Below are 23,369 nucleotides of genomic sequence, written 5' to 3'. Positions count from 1 at the left end.
CGGCGGTGTTAGGGGTAGGCCGTCATTGGGAGTCCCATAGGGAGGCGGTGTTAGGGGTAGGCCGTCATTGGGAGTCCCATAGGGAGGCGGTGTTAGGGGTAGGCCGTCATTGGGAGTCCCATAGGGCGGCGGTGTTAGGGGTAGGCCGTCATTGGGAGTCCCATAGGGCGGCGGTGTTAGGGTAGGCCGTCATTGGGAGTCCCATAGGGAGGCGGTGTTAGGGGTAGGCCGTCATTGGGAGTCCCATAGGGAGGCGGTGTTAGGGGTAGGCCGTCATTGGGAGTCCCATAGGGCGGCGGTGTTAGGGGTAGGCCGTCATTGGGAGTCCCATAGGGAGGCGGTGTTAGGGGTAGGCCGTCATTGGGAGTCCCATAGGGAGGCGGTGTTAGGGGTAGGCCGTCATTGGGAGTCCCATAGGGAGGCGGTGTTAGGGGTAGGCCGTCATTGGGAGTCCCATAGGGAGGCGGTGTTAGGGGTAGGCCGTCATTGGGAGTCCCATAGGGCGGCGGTGTTAGGGGTAGGCCGTCATTGGGAGTCCCATAGGGCGGAGGTGTTAGGGGTAGGCCGTCATTGGGAGTCCCATAGGGAGGCGGTGTTAGGGGTAGGCCGTCATTGGGAGTCCCATAGGGAGGCGGTGTTAGGGGTAGGCCGTCATTGGGAGTCCCATAGGGCGGCGGTGTTAGGGGTAGGCCGTCATTGGGAGTCCCATAGGGAGGCGGTGTTAGGGGTAGGCCGTCATTGGGAGTCCCATAGGGCGGCGGTGTTAGGGGTAGGCCGTCATTGTGAATAAGAATGTGTTCTTAACTAGTTAAATAAAGATTATTTATGTAGTTGAATAAAGGTTAAATAAATGTAAAAATGTAATATATTTTAGATTCTTCAAAGTAGCCACCTTTTGCCTTGATGAAAGCTTTGCACACTCTTGGAATTCTCTCAACCAGGAATGCTTTTCCAACAGTCTCGAGGGAGTTCCGACGTATGCTGAGCACTTGTTGGCTGCTTTTCCTTCACTCTGCGGTCCAACTCATCCCTAACCATCTCAATTTGGTTGAGGTCAGGGGACTGTGGAGGCCAAATCATCTGATACAGCACTCCATCACTCTCCTTCTTGGTCTAATAGCCCTTACACAGCCTGGAGGTGTATTGGGTCATTGTCCTGTTCACTAAGCGCAAATCATAGTCCCACGAAGTAGTCAAATCAGGTCATAGTCCCACTAAGCTCAAACCAGATGAGATGGCGTATCGCTGAAGAATTCTGTGGTAGCCATGCTGGTTTCCCTCAAGAATTTCCCTGTATTTAGCACCATCCATCATTCCTTCAATTCTGACCAGTTTCCCAGTCCCTGCCGATGAAAATCATCCCCACAGCATGATGCTGCCACCACCCTGCTTCCCTGTGAGGATGGTGTTCTCGGGGTGATGAAAGGTGTTGGGTTCGCTCCAGACAGAGTGTTTTCCTTGATGGCCAAAAAGCACAATTTTAGTCTCATCAGACCAGAGTACCTTCTTCCATATGTTTGGGGAGTCTCCCACATGCCTTTTGGTGAACACCAAATGTGTTTGCTTATTTTTTTTCTTCAAGCAATGGCTTTTTTTCTGGCCACTCTTCCATAAAGCCCTGCGCTGTGGAGTGTACGGCTTAAAGTGGTGGTATGGACAAATACTCCAATCTCCGCTGTTATCTTTGGTCATGGTTATATTTGGTCTCTTTATTGCCTCTCTGATTAATACCCTCCTTGCCTGGTCTGTGAGTTTTGGTGGGTGGCCCTCTCTTGGCAGGTTTGTTGTGGTTTTTTAATAATGGATTTAATAGTGCTCTGTGGGATGTTCAAAGTTTTGGATAATTTTTTTATAACTCAACCCTGATCTGAACTTCTCCACAACTTTGTCCCTGACCTGTTTTGAGAGATCCTTGGACTTCATGGTGTTGCTTGCTTGCTGGTGCCCCTTGCTTAGTGGTGTTGCAGACTGGAGCCTTTCAGAACAGGTGTATATATACTGAGATCATGTGACAGATCATGTGACACTTAGATTGTGCGCAGGTGGACCTTATTTAACTAATTATGTGACTTCTGAAGGTAATTGGTTGCACCAGATCTTATTTAGGGGCTTCATAGTAAAGGGGGTGAATACATATGCACGCACCACTTTTCAGTTTTTTTTATTTTTTGAACGATTTTGAAACAAGTAATTTTTTTAATTTCACCAATTTGGATTAATTTGTATATGTCCGTGACATGAAATCAAATAAAAATCAATTGAAATTACAGGTTGTAATGTAACAAAATAGGAAAAATGCCAAGGGGGTGAATACTTTTGGAAGGCACTGTAAATAGCTGTTTGCAAAAAAAATGTCATACACATATCAAATTTATGAATAAAAAATCTGAAACAGGCCTCCCGAGTTGTGCTGCCGACTAAGGAACTGCTTGAGGTGCTTAAGGCGTCACTACAGACCCCGGTTCGATCTCAGGCTGTGTCATTACCGGCCGTGACCGGGAGTCCCATAGGGCGGCGCACAATTGGCCCAGCATTGTCCAGGTTAGTTGAGGGCTTGGCCGTGGGGGGGGGGCTTTGGTCATTGCGCTTTAATGACTCCTTGTGATGGGCCGGGCGCCAGCAGGTTAATTCCTCAGACACATTGGTGCAGCTAGTTTCCGTGTTGAGTGAGTGGGTGTTAAGAAGCGCAGGTTTATGGGTCATGTTTCGGAAGACGCACTATTGCGAGCCCGTTGGGGAGTTGCAGCGATGAGACAAGATTGTTTTCATGAAATTGGGGAGAAAAAAAGTGGAAACTATATATATATAATCTGAAACATGATATGTTATGCACATGAAGGTACCAAGCAATCATTAGAAATTATTTTGTTCAAAATTTTGCCCCATTTTTCTCCCCAATCTCGGGTTATTCAATCGCTAGTAACGATCTTGTCTCATCGCTCCCCAACAGGCTCGAGAAGCGACGATCGAGACTTGTTCTCTGAAACATGACCCTCCAAACCATGGTGCTTCTTAACACATTGCTTATCCCAAAAGCCTCACCAACGTGTCGGTGGAAACACCGTTTGACTGGCAGAAGTCAGCCTCACCAACGTTTCGGTGGAAACACCGTTTGACTGGCAGAAGTCAGCCTCACCAACGTGTCAGTGGAAACACTGTTTGACTGACAGAAGTCAGCCTCACCAACGTGTCGGTGGAAACACCGTTTGACTGGCAGAAGTCAGCCTCACCAACGTGTCGGTGGAAACACCGTTTGACTGGCAGAAGTCAGCCTCACCAACGTGTCGGTGGAAACACCGTTTGACTGGCAGAAGTCAGCCTCACCAACGTGTCGGTGGAAACACCGTTTGACTGGCAGAAGTCAGCCTCACCAACGTGTCGGTGGAAACACCGTTTGACTGACAGAAGTCAGCCTCACCAACGTGTCGGTGGAAACACCGTTTGACTGGCAGAAGTCAGCCTCACCAACGTTTCGGTGGAAACACCGTTTGACTGGCAGAAGTCAGCCTCACCAACGTGTCAGTGGAAACACTGTTTGACTGACAGAAGTCAGCCTCACCAACGTGTCGGTGGAAACACCGTTTGACTGGCAGAAGTCAGCCTCACCAACGTGTCGGTGGAAACACCGTTTGACTGGCAGAAGTCAGCCTCACCAACGTGTCAGTGGAAACACTGTTTGACTGACAGAAGTCAGCCTCACCAACGTGTCGGTGGAAACACCGTTTGACTGGCAGAAGTCAGCCTCACCAACGTGTCGGTGGAAACACCGTTTGACTGGCAGAAGTCAGCTTGCAGGCTTGCCACAGGGAGTCGCTAGAGCTTGATGAGCCAAGGAAAGCTCCCTGGCCAAACCCTCCCGTAACCCTCCCTATGGGGCTGCTCTTGTCCCGGTCACGGCCGTCTGTGACACAGCCTGGGAGCGAACCTCAAGCAGCACTTAGAACGCCATTCAAACAATCATTTCTGATTAAAAAAACATTTGTGGAAATAAGCTGTTGAAACGTCTATACAGGGTTCCATATTCTATACAGGGTTCCATAGAACATGTCTTTCAGAAGTAGATGGAATTCATCAAGGCTATATCTCAATCCATAAAAAATATATATATTTATTTTCTGGTGCGCCTACATTTTGTTGTGCTTCTAACTTGTCCTACCAAATGAAAAACCTTAATTTAGAGCTCTGATTTGTGATGTAATTATTAATGTTGTGATATCATCTGTCTACCAGGAAGTACAATCCCCCTCCGCTGGAGGACAAGGTGACCAAGCTGAAGGTTACCATGGTAGCCTGGGATCGTCACGACAACACAGTCATCACCGCCGCCAACAACCTGACGCTCAAAGTCTGGAACTCCACCACCGGAAACCTCATCCACATACTGATGGTACAAACACACACACAGTGTTGGAAAAAGTACCCAATTGGGGCTCTGCTTCTTGTCATTGAGTACAAATAAAGATACCTTTAATAGAAAAGTCAAATTAAAAGTCACCCAGTAAAATACTACTTGAGTAGAAGTCTAAAAGTATATGGTTATAAATATACTTAAGTATCAAAAGTAAAACTATGAATAATAAAAAAGTCCATATATTAAGATGCACAAATGTTATTTAAAAAAAAAAGTATTTATGAATAGCCAGGGGCACACCAAGCAACACTCAGACATAATTTACAAACAAAGCATTTGTGTTTAGTGAGTCCTCCAGATCAGAGACAGTAGGGATGACCAGGGATGTTCTCTGTTTAGTGAGTCAGCCAGATCAGAGGTAGTAGGGATGACCAGGGATGTTCTCTGTTTAGTGAGTCCTCCAGATCAGAGACAGTAGGGATGACCAGGGATGTTCTCTGTTTAGTGAGTCAGCCAGATCAGAGGTAGTAGGGATGACCAGGGATGTTCTCTGTTTAGTGTGTCCTCCAGATCAGAGGTAGTAGAGATGACCAGGGATGTTCTCTGTTTAGTGAGTCCTCCAGATCAGAGGTAGTAGAGATGACCAGGGATGTTCTCTGTTTAGTGAGTCCTCCAGATCAGAGGCAGTAGGGACGACCATGTTCTCTGTTTAGTGAGTCATCCAGATCAGAGGCAGTAGAGATGACCAGGGATGTTCTCTGTTTAGTGAGTCCTCCAGATCAGAGGTAGTAGAGATGACCAGGGATGTTCTCTGTTTAGTGAGTCCTCCAGATCAGAGGCAGCAGGGATGTTTTCTGTTTAGTGAGTCCTCCAGATCAGAGGCAGTAGAGATGACCAGGGATGTTCTCTGTTTAGTGAGTCCTCCAGATCAGAGGCAGTAGAGATGACCAGGGATGTTCTCTGTTTAGTGAGTCCTCCAGATCAGAGGCAGTAGGGATGACCAGGGATGTTCTCTGTTTAGTGAGTCCTCCAGATCAGAGACAGTAGGGATGACCAGGGATGTTCTCTGTTTAGTGAGTCCTCCAGATCAGAGACAGTAGGGATGACCAGGGATGTTCTCTGTTTAGTGAGTCCACCAGATCAGAGGCAGTAGAGATGACCAGGGATGTTCTCTGTTTAGTGAGTCCTCCAGATCAGAGACAGTAGGGATGACCAGGGATGTTCTCTGTTTAGTGAGTCCTCCAGATCAGAGACAGTAGGGATGACCAGGGATGTTCTCTGTTTAGTGAGTCTTCCAGATCAGAGGCAGTAGAGATGACCAGGGATGTTCTCTGTTTAGTGAGTCCTCCAGATCAGAGACAGTAGGGATGACCAGGGATGTTCTCTGTTTAGTGAGTCCTCCAGATCAGAGGCAGCAGGGATGACCAGGGATGTTCTCTGTTTAGTGAGTCCTCCAGATCAGAGACAGTAGGGATGACCAGGGATGTTCTCTGTTTAGTGAGTCCTCCAGATCAGAGGCAGTAGGGATGACCAGGGATGTTCTCTGTCTAGTGAGTCCTCCAGATCAGAGGCAGTAGAGATGACCAGGGATGTTCTCTGTTTAGTGAGTCCTCCAGATCAGAGACAGTAGGGATGACCAGGGATGTTCTCTGTTTAGTGAGTCCTCCAGATCAGAGGCAGTAGGGATGACCAGGGATGTTCTCTGTTTAGTGAGTCCACCAGATCAGAGGCAGTAGGGATGACCAGGGATGTTCTCTGTTTAGTGAGTCCTCCAGATCAGAGGCAGTAGAGATGACCAGGGATGTTCTCTGTTTAGTGAGTCCTCCAGATCAGAGGCAGTAGGGATGACCAGGGATGTTCTCTGTTTAGTGAGTCCTCCAGATCAGAGGCAGCAGGGATGACCAGGGATGTTCTCTGTTTAGTGAGTCCTCCAGATCAGAGGCAGTAGGGATGACCAGGGATGTTCTCTGTTTAGTGAGTCCTCCAGATCAGAGGCAGCAGGGATGACCAGGGATGTTTTCTGTTTAGTGAGTCCTCCAGATCAGAGGCAGTAGGGATGACCAGGGATGTTTTCTGTTTAGGGAGTTCTGTGTGCTTGAATTTCCTGTCCTGCTAAACATTCAACATGTAATGAGTTATTTTCAGTGTCAGGGAAAATGTATGGAGTAAAAAGTATATTATTTTCTTCAGGAATGTAGTGATATAAAAGTAAAAGTTGTTAAAAACATAAATAGTAAAGTACAGGTACCCCAGAAAACTACTTAAGTAGTACTTTAAAGTATTTATACTTAAGTACATTACACCACTACACACACACACACACACACACACACACACACACTAATTTGATGGATTCGTTAATTGATCGATCCCAGGGTCATGAGGACGAGGTGTTTGTCCTGGAGCCACACCCCTTTGACCCCCGCATCCTGTTCAGCGCCGGGCATGATGGGAACGCCATCGTCTGGGACCTGGCCCGGGGGGTCAAGATACGATCCTACTTCAACATGGTGAGACAGGGGGGCAGGTGGGGTGTGTGTGTATTTATGATGGTTCTGGGTAAGGCTGTGCTGATATTGTCATACTCGTATTCGTAATTGTATCCATTTTATCACACTTGATACTTGTAATCAGACTTACTCAGAATCGGAAAACCCAGGAGTGCACTTTAAATATCGATGAAGCCTATACCTCAAGGTCACATTACTGCTCTGTCACTCACAGAGCATCGTTATGTTCCTTCATTACTGCTCTGTCACTCAGAGAGCATCGTTATGTTCCTTCATTACTGCTCTGTCACTCAGAGAGCATCGTTATGTTCCTTCACTACTGCTCTGTCACTCAGAGAGCATCGTTTTGTTCCTTCATTACTGCTCTGTCACTCAGAGAGCATCGTTATGTTCCTTCATTACAGCTCTGTCACTCAGAGAGCATCGTTATGTTCCTTCATTACAGCTCTGTCACTCAGAGAGCATTGTTATGTTCCTTCACTACTGCTCTGTCACTCAGAGAGCATCATTTTGTTCCTTCATTACTGCTCTGTCACTCAGAGAGCATCGTTATGTTCCTTCATTACAGCTCTGTCACTCAGAGAGCATCGTTATGTTCCTTCATTACAGCTCTGTCACTCAGAGAGCATCGTTATGTTCCTTCATTACAGCTCTGTCACTCAGAGAGCATCGTTATGTTCCTTCATTACTGCTCTGTCACTCAGAGAGCATCGTTATGTTCCTTCATTACTGCTCTGTCACTCAGAGAGCATCGTTATGTTCCTTCATTACTGCTCTGTCACTCAGAGAGCATCGTTTTGTTCCTTCATTACTGCTCTGTCACTCAGAGAGCATCGTTATGTTCCTTCATTACAGCTCTGTCACTCAGAGAGCATTGTTATGTTCCTTCACTACTGCTCTGTCACTCAGAGAGCATCGTTTTGTTCCTTCATTACTGCTCTGTCACTCAGAGAGCATCGTTATGTTCCTTCATTACTGCTCTGTCACTCAGAGAGCATCGTTATGTTCCTTCACTACTGCTCTGTCACTCAGAGAGCATCGTTATGTTCCTTCATTACAGCTCTGTCACTCAGAGAGCATCGTTATGTTCCTTCATTACTGCTCTGTCACTCAGAGAGCATCGTTATGTTCCTTCACTCATTCACATTGTTCAAAGGTAAATGACAGCTGAAAATGCACATGATTTACCTAGTCTTGTTCAATGATCAATGAAATAGGTTAATAAACAGGCTAATGCATGGCTGGCATCTACTGCCTACATTTACTCCAGACACATTTAGATGAAGGTGGGATAACTCACTTGCCCCATGTATCATTTCACTTTCAAGAGGAGTAAAACTTTTCTCTCTCGACACTTTATGCCACAACATTTCTACAAAGGGGTTACTTGTGCCCTGACACGAGTGACTGCAACTGAACCGGGCGTGTCTGTCTGGGGAAATGAGAGCAGCGCTTTGTTCTAATCCAATCGTTGCAGCAGGCTCAGCTGAACCGGGCGTGTCTGTCTGGGGAAATGAGAGCAGCGCTTTGTTCTAATCCAATCGTTGCAGCAGGCTCAACTGATACCCCGCCCCGTTTCTTTACAGACCGAAGAACTAGCCAAAAGTAGGTTGGAGCACGCAGCGCTCCACACTGTTTGAGTGAAAGAGAGATGCGCGCTGGCGTCTGAATTTTTTTGTTTCTCGATGACAGACATTTACAATAATCATAATCGTATTCGGAAAATGATGCTTATCCGTTAAAATACTTGTTTTGTCCGAGTACCCCTAACCAGTGGTGTAGTGGAGGGTAAACTCACGGTAACACCCTCTAACCAGTGGTGTAGTGGAGGGTAAACTCACGGTAACACCCTCTAACCAGTGGTGTAGTGGAGGGTAAACTCACGGTAACACCCTCTAACCAGTGGTGTAGTGGAGGGTAAACTCACGGTAACACCCTCTAACCAGTGGTGTAGTGGAGGGTAAACTCACGGTAACACCCTCTAACCAGTGGTGTAGTGGAGGGTAAACTCACGGTAACACCCTCTAACCAGTGGTGTAGTGGAGGGTAAACTCACGGTAACACCCTCTAACCAGTGGTGTAGTGGAGGGTAAACTCACGGTAACACCCTCTAACCAGTGGTGTAGTGGAGGGTAAACTCACGGTAACACCCTCTAACCAGTGGTGTAGTGGAGGGTAAACTCACGGTAACACCCTCTAACCAGTGGTGTAGTGGAGGGTAAACTCACGGTAACACCCTCTAACCAGTGGTGTAGTGGAGGGTAAACTCACGGTAACACCCTCTAACCAGTGGTGTAGTGGAGGGTAAACTCACGGTAACACCCTCTAACCAGTGGTGTAGTGGAGGGTAAACTCACGGTAACACCCTCTAACCAGTGGTGTAGTGGAGGGTAAACTCACGGTAACACCCTCTAACCAGTGGTGTAGTGGAGGGTAAACTCACGGTAACACCCTCTAACCAGTGGTGTAGTGGAGGGTAAACTCACGGTAACACCCTCTAACCAGTGGTGTAGTGGAGGGTAAACTCACGGTAACACCCTCTAACCAGTGGTGTAGTGGAGGGTAAACTCACGGTAACACCCTCTAACCAGTGTTGTAGTGGAGGGTAAACTCACGGTAACACCCTCTAACCAGTGGTGTAGTGGAGGGTAAACTCACGGTAACACCCTCTAACCAGTGGTGTAGTGGAGGGTAAACTCACGGTAACACCCTCTAACCAGTGTTGTAGTGGAGGGTAAACTCACGGTAACACCCTCTAACCAGTGGTGTAGTGGAGGGTAAACTCACGGTAACACCCTCTAACCAGTGGTGTAGTGGAGGGTAAACTCACGGTAACACCTTTTTTATTTTTGCACAAGACATAAAAAATGCATTGAAAATAAAGGGAGCTTTTCTTTATTCCGTGTGAATGGTGATCAGTGTTTATTCATCTATGGTAACTACTCTACATTTTTCCATTTTCCAGATTGAAGGTCAAGGCCATGGGGCGGTATTTGACTGTAAGTGTAGTCCTGATGGACAGCACTTTGCTGCTACAGACTCACATGGTCACCTGCTCATCTTCGGCTTCGGTTCCAGCAGCAAGTATGACAAGGTACACACTAGGAGTCTACTACTCCTATACTATATTACTACTACAATACTATAACACTGCTACTACTATAATATATTACTACTACAATACTATAACACTACTACTACTATAATATATTACTACTACAATACTATAACACTACTACTCCTATACTATATTACTACCACAATACTATAACACTGCTACTACTATACTATATTACTACTACAATACTATAACACTACTACTACAATATATTAATACTACAATATTATAACACTACTACTACTATAATACTACTCCTATACTATATTACTACTACAATACTACACCATTACTACTCCTATACTATATTACTACTACAATACTACACCATTACTACTCCTATACTATATTACTACTACAATACTATAACACTACTACTACTACAATACTGTTTGAACTACTAACTAGAACTTCTACTCCTATACTATATTACTACTACAATACTATAACACTGCTACTACTATAATATATTACTACTACAATACTATAACACTACTACTACTACAATACTGTTTGAACTACTAACTAGAACTTCTACTCCTATACTATATTACTACTACAATACTATAACACTACTACTACTACTACAATACTATAACACTACTACTACTAAAATACTACTTCTACTTCTACTACTACTACAATACTGCTAGAACTACTAACTAGAACTACTACTCCTATACTATATTACTACTACAATACTATAACACTACTACTACTACTACTACAATACTATAACACTACTACTACTAAAATACTACTTCTACTTCTACTACTACTACAATACTGCTAGAACTACTTACTAGAACTACTACTCCTATACTATATTACTACTACAATACTATAACACTACTACTACTAACATACTACTCCTAGACTATATTACTGCTACAATACTATAACACTGCTGCTACTACTACTACTACTACTACTACAATACTGCTAGAACTACTAACTAGACCTACTACTCCTGTACTATATTACTACTACAATACTATAACACTACTAATGATACTACTACTACTACTACCACTACTAATACTACTACTAATACTACTACTACTAGCGCTACTACTGCTAATACTACTACTGCTACTACTACTACTACTACCAATACTACTACTACTGCTACTACTACTACTAGCACTACTACTACTACTGTTACTACTACTACTACTGCTACTACTACTACTACTACTACTAGCACTACTACTAATACTACTACTACTACTACTACTGCTACTACTAATACTACTACTACAACGGTTCTGCTACTACTAGCACTACTACTACTATGATACTATACAATTATGATACTGCTACTATACAATTACGGTATTAGGTTACGTCTATTACTACTATACTACTACAATAATATGCTACTTCTACAACTGCTACTGCTATACTACTGCAATACTACTGCAATACTACTATGATACTATACTGCTTCTACTATTAGTATAGTAGTCTGCAACCTTGTTGTAAAACTACTCAACAAATCTACACTATAAACCAAATCTTTCTCTCCCTCAGATAGCAGATCAGATGTTTTTCCATACTGACTACCGCCCGTTGATCCGGGATGTTAATAACTACGTGTTGGACGAGCAGACCCAGCAGGCACCACACCTCATGCCCCCTCCCTTCCTGGTGGACGTGGACGGGAACCCCCACCCTCCTCCATACCAACGTCTCGTACCCGGACGGGAGAGCTGCAGAGACCAACAGCTCATACCACAGATGGGAGTCACCTCCTCAGGTACATGTCAGTTTGTCAGGGAGTCACCTCCTCCTCCTCCTCCTCATCCTCCTCCTCCTCAGGTACATGTCAGTTTGTCAGGGAGTCACCTCCTCCTCCTTCTCATCCTCAGGTACATGTCAGTTTGTCAGGGAGTCACCTCCTCCTCCTCCTCAGGTACATGTCAGTTTGTCAGGGAGTCACCTCCTCCTCCTCCTCCTCCTCAGGTACATGTCAGTTTGTCAGGGAGTCACCTCCTCCTCCTCCTCATCCTCCTCCTCCTCAGGTACATGTCAGTTTGTCAGGGAGTCTCCTCCTCCTCCTGCTCCTCAGGTACATTTCAGTTTGTCAGGGAGTCACCTCCTCCTCCTCCTCCTCATCCTCCTCCTCCTCAGGTACATGTCAGTTTATCAGGGAGTCACCTCCTCCTCCTCCTCAGGTACATGTCAGTTTGTCAGGGAGTCACCTCCTCCTCCTCCTCAGGTACATGTCAGTTCGTCAGGGAGTCACCTCCTCCTCCTCCTCAGGTACATGTCAGTTTGTCAGGGAGTCACCTCCTCCTCCTCCTCCTTCTCAGGTACATGTCAGTTCGTCAGGGAGTCTCCTCCTCCTCCTCCTCAGGTACATGTCAGTTTGTCAGGGAGTCACCTCCTCATCCTCCTCCTCCTCAGGTTCATGTCAGTTTGTCAGGGAGTCACCTCCTCCTCCTCAGGTACATGTCAGTTTGTCAGGGAGTCACCTCCTCCTCATCCTCCTCCTCCTCAGGTACATGTCAGTTTGTCAGGGAGTCACCTCCTCCTCCTCCTCCTCCTCATCCTCCTCCTCCTCAGGTACATGTCAGTTTGTCAGGGAGTCACCTCCTCCTCCTCCTCCTCATCCTCCTCCTCCTCAGGTACATGTCAGTTTGTCAGGGAGTCACCTCCTCCTCCTCCTCTTCTTCCTCAGGTACATGTCAGTTTGTCAGGGAGTCACCTCCTCCTACTCCTCCTCCTCAGGTACATGTCAGTTTGTCAGGGAGTCACCTCCTCCTCCTCCTCCTCCTCAGGTACATGTCAGTTTGTCAGGGAGTCACCCCCTCCTCCTCCTCCTCCTCACGTACATGTCAGTTTGTCAGGGAGTCACCTCCTCCTCCTCCTCAGGTACATGTCAGTTTGTCAGGGAGTCACCTCCTTCTCCTCCTCCTCCTCAGGTACATGTCAATTTGTCAGGGAGTCACCTCCTCCTCCTCCTCCTCAGGTACATGTCAGTTTGTCAGGGAGTCACCTCCTCCTCCTCCTCAGGTACATGTGTTTGTCAGGGAGTCACCTCCTCCTCCTCCTCATCCTCAGGTACATGTCAGTTTGTCAGGGAGTCACCTCCTCCTCCTCCTCAGGTACATGTCAATTTGTCAGGGAGTCACCTCCTCCTCCTCCTCCTCAGGTACATGTCAGTTTGTCAGGGAGTCACCTCCTCCTCCTCCTCAGGTACATGTGTTTGTCAGGGAGTCACCTCCTCCTCCTCCTCATCCTCAGGTACATGTCAGTTTGTCAGGGAGTCACCTCCTCCTCCTCCTTAGGTACATGTCAGTTTGTCAGGGAGTCACCTCTAATGAATTACATTCAACACCACAGCTTCAAATATAATGAATTACATTAGACACCACAGCTTCAAATATAATGAATTACATTAGACACCACAGCTTCAAATATAATGAATTACATTAGACACCACAGCTTCAAATATAATGAATTACATTCAACACCACAGCTTCAAATATAATGAATTACATTAGACACCACAGCTTCAAATATTATGAATTGCATTCGACACCACAGCTTCAAATATAATGAATTACATTAGACACCACAGCTTCAAATATAATGAATTACATTCAACACCACAGCTTCAAATATAATGAATTACATTCAACACCACAGCTTCAAATATAATGAATTACATTAGACACCACAGCTTCAAATATAATGAATTACATTCAACACCACAGTTTCAAATATAATGAATTACATTCAACACCACAGCTTCAAATATAATGAATTACATTCAACACCACAGCTTCAAATATAATGAATTACATTCGACACCACAGCTTCAAATATAATGAATTACATTAGACACCACAGCTTCAAATATAATGAATTACATTCAACACCACAGTTTCAAATATAATGAATTACATTCAACACCACAGCTTCAAATATAATGAATTACATTAGACACCACAGCTTCAAATATAATGAATTACATTCAACACCACAGCTTCAAATATAATGAATTACATTCAACACCACAGCTTCAAATATAATGAATTACATTCAACACCACAGCTTCAAATATAATGAATTACATTCAACACCACAGCTTCAAATATAATGAATTACATTCGACACCACAGCTTCAAATATAATGAATTACATTAGACACCACAGCTTCAAATATAATGAATTGCATTCAACACCACAGCTTCAAATATAATGAATTACATTCAACACCACAGCTTCAAATATAATGAATTACATTCAACACCACAGCTTCAAATATAATGAATTACATTCAACACCACAGCTTCAAATATAATGAATTACATTCGACACCACAGCTTCAAATATAATGAATTACATTAGACACCACAGCTTCAAATATAATGAATTACATTCAACACCACAGTTTCAAATATAATGAATTACATTCAACACCACAGCTTCAAATATAATGAATTACATTAGACACCACAGCTTCAAATATTATGAATTGCATTCGACACCACAGCTTCAAATATAATGAATTACATTAGACACCACAGCTTCAAATATAATGAATTACATTCAACACCACAGCTTCAAATATAATGAATTACATTCAACACCACAGCTTCAAATATAATGAATTACATTAGACACCACAGCTTCAAATATAATGAATTACATTCAACACCACAGCTTCAAATATAATGAATTACATTCAACACCACAGCTTCAAATATAATGAATTACATTAGACACCACAGCTTCAAATATAATGAATTACATTCAACACCACAGCTTCAAATATAATGAATTACATTCAACACCACAGCTTCAAATATAATGAATTACATTAGACACCACAGCTTCAAATATAATGAATTACATTAGACACCACAGCTTCAAATATAATGAATTACATTCAACACCACAGTTTCAAATATAATGAATTACATTCAACACCACAGCTTCAAATATAATGAATTACATTAGACACCACAGCTTCAAATATTATGAATTGCATTCGACACCACAGCTTCAAATATAATGAATTACATTAGACACCACAGCTTCAAATATAATGAATTACATTCAACACCACAGCTTCAAATATAATGAATTACATTCAACACCACAGCTTCAAATATAATGAATTACATTAGACACCACAGCTTCAAATATAATGAATTACATTCAACACCACAGCTTCAAATATAATGAATTACATTCAACACCACAGCTTCAAATATAATGAATTACATTAGACACCACAGCTTCAAATATAATGAATTACATTCAACACCACAGCTTCAAATATAATGAATTACATTCAACACCACAGCTTCAAATATAATGAATTACATTAGACACCACAGCTTCAAATATAATGAATTACATTCAACACCACAGTTTCAAATATAATGAATTACATTCAACACCACAGCTTCAAATATAATGAATTACATTCGACACCACAGCTTCAAATATAATGAATTACATTCGACACCACAGCTTCAAATATAATGAATTACATTCAACACCACAGCTTCAAATATAATGAATTACATTAGACACCACAGCTTCAAATATAATGAATTACATTAGACACCACAGCTTCAAATATAATGAATTACATTCAACACCACAGCTTCAAATATAATGAATTACATTCAAAACCACAGCTTCAAATATAATGAATTACATTAGACACCACAGCTTCAAATATAATGAATTACATTCAACACCACAGCTTCAAATATAATGAATTACATTCAACACCACAGCTTCAAATATAATGAATTACATTAGACACCACAGCTTCAAATATAATGAATTACATTCAAAACCACAGCTTCAAATATAATGAATTACATTAGACACCACAGCTTCAAATATAATGAATTACATTCAACACCACAGCTTCAAATATAATGAATTACATTAGACACCACAGCTTCAAATATAATGAATTACATTAGACACCACAGCTTCAAATATAATGAATTACATTCAACACCACAGCTTCAAATATAATGAATTACATTAGACACCACAGCTTCAAATATAATGAATTACATTCAACACCACAGCTTCAAATATAATGAATTACATTCAACACCACAGCTTCAAATATAATGAATTACATTCAACACCACAGCTTCAAATATAATGAATTACATTCGACACCACAGCTTCAAATATAATGAATTACATTCGACACCACAGCTTCAAATATAATGAATTACATTCAACACCACAGCTTCAAATATAATGAATTACATTCAACACCACAGCTTCAAATATAATGAATTACATTCGACACCACAGCTTCAAATATAATGAATTACATTCGACACCACAGCTTCAAATATAATGAATTACATTCAACACCACAGCTTCAAATATAATGAATTACATTCGACACCACAGCTTCAAATATAATGAATTACATTCGACACCACAGCTTCAAATATAATGAATTACATTCAATACCACAGCTTCAAATATAATGAATTACATTAGACACCACAGCTTCAAATATAATGAATTACATTAGACACCACAGCTTCAAATATAATGAATTACATTAGACACCACAGCTTCAAATATAATGAATTACATTCGACACCACAGCTTCAAATATAATGAATTACATTCAACACCACAGCTTCAAATATAATGAATTACATTAGACACCACAGCTTCAAATATAATGAATTACATTAGACACCACAGCTTCAAATATAATGAATTACATTCAACACCACAGCTTCAAATATAATGAATTACATTCAACACCACAGCTTCAAATATAATGAATTACATTCGACACCACAGCTTCAAATATAATGAATTACATTCGACACCACAGCTTCAAATATAATGAATTACATTCAACACCACAGCTTCAAATATAATGAATTACATTAGACACCACAGCTTCAAATATAATGAATTACATTAGACACCACAGCTTCAAATATAATGAATTACATTAGACACCACAGCTTCAAATATAATGAATTACATTCAAAACCACAGCTTCAAATATAATGAATTACATTAGACACCACAGCTTCAAATATAATGAATTACATTCAACACCACAGCTTCAAATATAATGAATTACATTCAACACCACAGCTTCAAATATAATGAATTACATTAGACACCACAGCTTCAAATATAATGAATTACATTCAAAACCACAGCTTCAAATATAATGAATTACATTAGACACCACAGCTTCAAATATAATGAATTACATTCAACACCACAGCTTCAAATATAATGAATTACATTAGACACCACAGCTTCAAATATAATGAATTACATTAGACACCACAGCTTCAAATATAATGAATTACATTCAACACCACAGCTTCAAATATAATGAATTACATTAGACACCACAGCTTCAAATATAATGAATTACATTCAACACCACAGCTTCAAATATAATGAATTACATTCAACACCACAGCTTCAAATATAATGAATTACATTCAACACCACAGCTTCAAATATAATGAATTACATTCGACACCACAGCTTCAAATATAATGAATTACATTCGACACCACAGCTTCAAATATAATGAATTACATTCAACACCACAGCTTCAAATATAATGAATTACATTAGACACCACAGCTTCAAATATAATGAATTACATTCAAAACCACAGCTTCAAATATAATGAATTACATTAGACACCACAGCTTCAAATATAATGAATTACATTCAACACCACAGCTTCAAATATAATGAATTACATTAGACACCACAGCTTCAAATATAATGAATTACATTCAACACCACAGCTTCAAATATAATGAATTACATTCAACACCACAGCTTCAAATATAATGAATTACATTCAACACCACAGCTTCAAATATAATGAATTACATTCAACACCACAGCTTCAAATATAATGAATTACATTCGACACCACAGCTTCAAATATAATGAATTACATTCGACACCACAGCTTCAAATATAATGAATTACATTCAATACCACAGCTTCAAATATAATGAATTACATTAGACACCACAGCTTCAAATATAATGAATTACATTAGACACCACAGCTTCAAATATAATGAATTACATTAGACACCACAGCTTCAAATATAATGAATTACATTCGACACCACAGCTTCAAATATAATGAATTACATTCAACACCACAGCTTCAAATATAATGAATTACATTCAACACCATAGCTTCAAATATAATGAATTACATTCGACACCACAGCTTCAAATATAATGAATTACATTCAAAACCACAGCTTCAAATATAATGAATTACATTAGACACCACAGCTTCAAATATAATGATTACATTCAACACCACAGCTTCAAATATAATGAATTACATTCAACACCACAGCTTCAAATATAATGAATTACATTCAACACCACAGCTTCAAATATAATGAATTACATTCAACACCACAGCTTCAAATATAATGAATTACATTCGACACCACAGCTTCAAATATAATGAATTACATTAGACACCACAGCTTCAAATATAATGAATTACATTAGACACCACAGCTTCAAATATAATGAATTACATTCAACACCACAGCTTCAAATATAATGAATTACATTAGACACCACAGCTTCAAATATAATGAATTACATTAGACACCACAGCTTCAAATATAATGAATTACATTCAACACCACAGCTTCAAATATAATGAATTACATTAGACACCACAGCTTCAAATATAATGAATTACATTAGACACCACAGCTTCAAATATAATGAATTACATTAGACACCACAGCTTCAAATATAATGAATTACATTCAACACCACAGCTTCAAATATAATGAATTACATTAGACACCACAGCTTCAAATATAATGAATTACATTAGACACCACAGCTTCAAATATAATGAATTACATTCAACACCACAGCTTCAAATATAATGAATTACATTAGACACCACAGCTTCAAATATAATGAATTACATTAGACACCACAGCTTCAAATATAATGAATTACATTCAACACCACAGCTTCAAATATAATGAATTACATTCAACACCACAGCTTCAAATATAATGAATTACATTAGACACCACAGCTTCAAATATAATGAATTACATTCAAAACCACAGCTTCAAATATAATGAATTACATTAGACACCACAGCTTCAAATATAATGAATTACATTCAACACCACAGCTTCAAATATAATGAATTACATTCAACACCACAGCTTCAAATATAATGAATTACATTAGACACCACAGCTTCAAATATAATGAATTACATTAGACACCACAGCTTCAAATATAATGAATTACATTCAAAACCACAGCTTCAAATATAATGAATTACATTAGACACCACAGCTTCAAATATAATGAATTACATTCAACACCACAGCTTCAAATATAATGAATTACATTAGACACCACAGCTTCAAATATAATGAATTACATTAGACACCACAGCTTCAAATATAATGAATTACATTCAACACCACAGCTTCAAATATAATGAATTACATTAGACACCACAGCTTCAAATATAATGAATTACATTCAACACCACAGCTTCAAATATAATGAATTACATTCAACACCACAGCTTCAAATATAATGAATTACATTAGACACCACAGCTTCAAATATAATGAATTACATTAGACACCACAGCTTCAAATATAATGAATTACATTCAACACCACAGCTTCAAATATAATGAATTACATTCAACACCACAGCTTCAAATATAATGAATTACATTAGACACCACAGCTTCAAATATAATGAATTACATTCAACACCACAGCTTCAAATATAATGAATTACATTAGACACCACAGCTTCAAATATAATGAATTACATTAGACACCACAGCTTCAAATATAATGAATTACATTAGACACCACAGCTTCAAATATAATGAATTACATTAGACACCACAGCTTCAAATATAATGAATTACATTAGACACCACAGCTTCAAATATAATGAATTACATTCGACACCACAGCTTCAAATATAATGAATTACATTCAACACCACAGCTTCAAATATAATGAATTACATTAGACACCACAGCTTCAAATATAATGAATTACATTAGACACCACAGCTTCAAATATAATGAATTACATTCAACACCACAGCTTCAAATATAATGAATTACATTCAACACCACAGCTTCAAATATAATGAATTACATTCGACACCACAGCTTCAAATATAATGAATTACATTCAACACCACAGCTTCAAATATAATGAATTACATTAGACACCACAGCTTCAAATATAATGAATTACATTAGACACCACAGCTTCAAATATAATGAATTACATTAGACACCACAGCTTCAAATATAATGAATTACATTAGACACCACAGCTTCAAATATAATGAATTACATTAGACACCACAGCTTCAAATATAATGAATTACATTAGACACCACAGCTTCAAATATAATGAATTACATTAGACACCACAGCTTCAAATATAATGAATTACATTAGACACCACAGCTTCAAATATAATGAATTACATTCGACACCACAGCTTCAAATATAATGAATTACATTCAACACCACAGCTTCAAATATAATGAATTACATTAGACACCACAGCTTCAAATATAATGAATTACATTAGACACCACAGCTTCAAATATATTGAATTACATTCAACACCACAGCTTCTAATATAATGAATTACATTCAACACCACAGCTTCAAATATAATGAATTACATTCGACACCACAGCTTCAAATATAATGAATTACATTCGACACCACAGCTTCAAATATAATGAATTACATTCAACACCACAGCTTCAAATATAATGAATTACATTAGACACCACAGCTTCAAATATAATGAATTACATTAGACACCACAGCTTCAAATATAATGAATTACATTAGACACCACAGCTTCAAATATAATGAATTACATTCAAAACCACAGCTTCAAATATAATGAATTACATTAGACACCACAGCTTCAAATATAATGAATTACATTCAACACCACAGCTTCAAATATAATGAATTACATTCAACACCACAGCTTCAAATATAATGAATTACATTAGACACCACAGCTTCAAATATAATGAATTACATTCAAAACCACAGCTTCAAATATAATGAATTACATTAGACACCACAGCTTCAAATATAATGAATTACATTCAACACCACAGCTTCAAATATAATGAATTACATTAGACACCACAGCTTCAAATATAATGAATTACATTAGACACCACAGCTTCAAATATAATGAATTACATTCGACACCACAGCTTCAAATATAATGAATTACATTCAACACCACAGCTTCAAATATAATGAATTACATTCAACACCATAGCTTCAAATATAATGAATTACATTCGACACCACAGCTTCAAATATAATGAATTACATTCAAAACCACAGCTTCAAATATAATGAATTACATTAGACACCACAGCTTCAAATATAATGAATTACATTCAACACCACAGCTTCAAATATAATGAATTACATTCAACACCACAGCTTCAAATATAATGAATTACATTCAACACCACAGCTTCAAATATAATGAATTACATTCAACACCACAGCTTCAAATATAATGAATTACATTCGACACCACAGCTTCAAATATAATGAATTACATTAGACACCACAGCTTCAAATATAATGAATTACATTAGACACCACAGCTTCAAATATAATGAATTACATTCAACACCACAGCTTCAAATATAATGAATTACATTAGACACCACAGCTTCAAATATAATGAATTACATTAGACACCACAGCTTCAAATATAATGAATTACATTCAACACCACAGCTTCAAATATAATGAATTACATTAGACACCACAGCTTCAAATATAATGAATTACATTAGACACCACAGCTTCAAATATAATGAATTACATTAGACACCACAGCTTCAAATATAATGAATTACATTCAACACCACAGCTTCAAATATAATGAATTACATTAGACACCACAGCTTCAAATATAATGAATTACATTAGACACCACAGCTTCAAATATAATGAATTACATTCAACACCACAGCTTCAAATATAATGAATTACATTAGACACCACAGCTTCAAATATAATGAATTACATTAGACACCACAGCTTCAAATATAATGAATTACATTCAACACCACAGCTTCAAATATAATGAATTACATTCAACACCACAGCTTCAAATATAATGAATTACATTAGACACCACAGCTTCAAATATAATGAATTACATTCAAAACCACAGCTTCAAATATAATGAATTACATTAGACACCACAGCTTCAAATATAATGAATTACATTCAACACCACAGCTTCAAATATAATGAATTACATTCAACACCACAGCTTCAAATATAATGAATTACATTAGACACCACAGCTTCAAATATAATGAATTACATTAGACACCACAGCTTCAAATATAATGAATTACATTCAAAACCACAGCTTCAAATATAATGAATTACATTAGACACCACAGCTTCAAATATAATGAATTACATTCAACACCACAGCTTCAAATATAATGAATTACATTAGACACCACAGCTTCAAATATAATGAATTACATTAGACACCACAGCTTCAAATATAATGAATTACATTCAACACCACAGCTTCAAATATAATGAATTACATTAGACACCACAGCTTCAAATATAATGAATTACATTCAACACCACAGCTTCAAATATAATGAATTACATTCAACACCACAGCTTCAAATATAATGAATTACATTAGACACCACAGCTTCAAATATAATGAATTACATTAGACACCACAGCTTCAAATATAATGAATTACATTCAACACCACAGCTTCAAATATAATGAATTACATTCAACACCACAGCTTCAAATATAATGAATTACATTAGACACCACAGCTTCAAATATAATGAATTACATTCAACACCACAGCTTCAAATATAATGAATTACATTAGACACCACAGCTTCAAATATAATGAATTACATTAGACACCACAGCTTCAAATATAATGAATTACATTAGACACCACAGCTTCAAATATAATGAATTACATTAGACACCACAGCTTCAAATATAATGAATTACATTAGACACCACAGCTTCAAATATAATGAATTACATTCGACACCACAGCTTCAAATATAATGAATTACATTCAACACCACAGCTTCAAATATAATGAATTACATTAGACACCACAGCTTCAAATATAATGAATTACATTAGACACCACAGCTTCAAATATAATGAATTACATTCAACACCACAGCTTCAAATATAATGAATTACATTCAACACCACAGCTTCAAATATAATGAATTACATTCGACACCACAGCTTCAAATATAAT

General features: G+C 39.1%; 1 protein-coding gene across 2 annotated transcripts in view; it reads left to right on the top strand.

Moving 5' to 3' along the window:
• LOC110515871 (pleckstrin homology domain interacting protein) overlaps window positions 1–23,369 on the top strand; it is a 128,748-nt gene that overhangs the window by 49,505 nt on the left and 55,874 nt on the right. For both annotated transcript variants that reach the window (XM_036984528.1, XM_036984530.1), the window contains exons 15-18: window positions 4,231–4,387; window positions 6,727–6,861; window positions 9,827–9,955; window positions 11,513–11,738. In XM_036984528.1, coding sequence (XP_036840423.1) covers window positions 4,231–4,387; window positions 6,727–6,861; window positions 9,827–9,955; window positions 11,513–11,738 — 647 coding nt within the window. The remainder of the gene's footprint in view (window positions 1–4,230; window positions 4,388–6,726; window positions 6,862–9,826; window positions 9,956–11,512; window positions 11,739–23,369) is intronic.

Source organism: Oncorhynchus mykiss, chromosome 8 (genome assembly GCF_013265735.2).
Source record: "Oncorhynchus mykiss isolate Arlee chromosome 8, USDA_OmykA_1.1, whole genome shotgun sequence".
Lineage (NCBI taxonomy): Eukaryota > Metazoa > Chordata > Actinopteri > Salmoniformes > Salmonidae > Oncorhynchus > Oncorhynchus mykiss.
The sequence above is the reverse complement of the archived record's forward strand: the minus strand, read 5'-3'. Positions and strand labels throughout refer to the sequence as shown.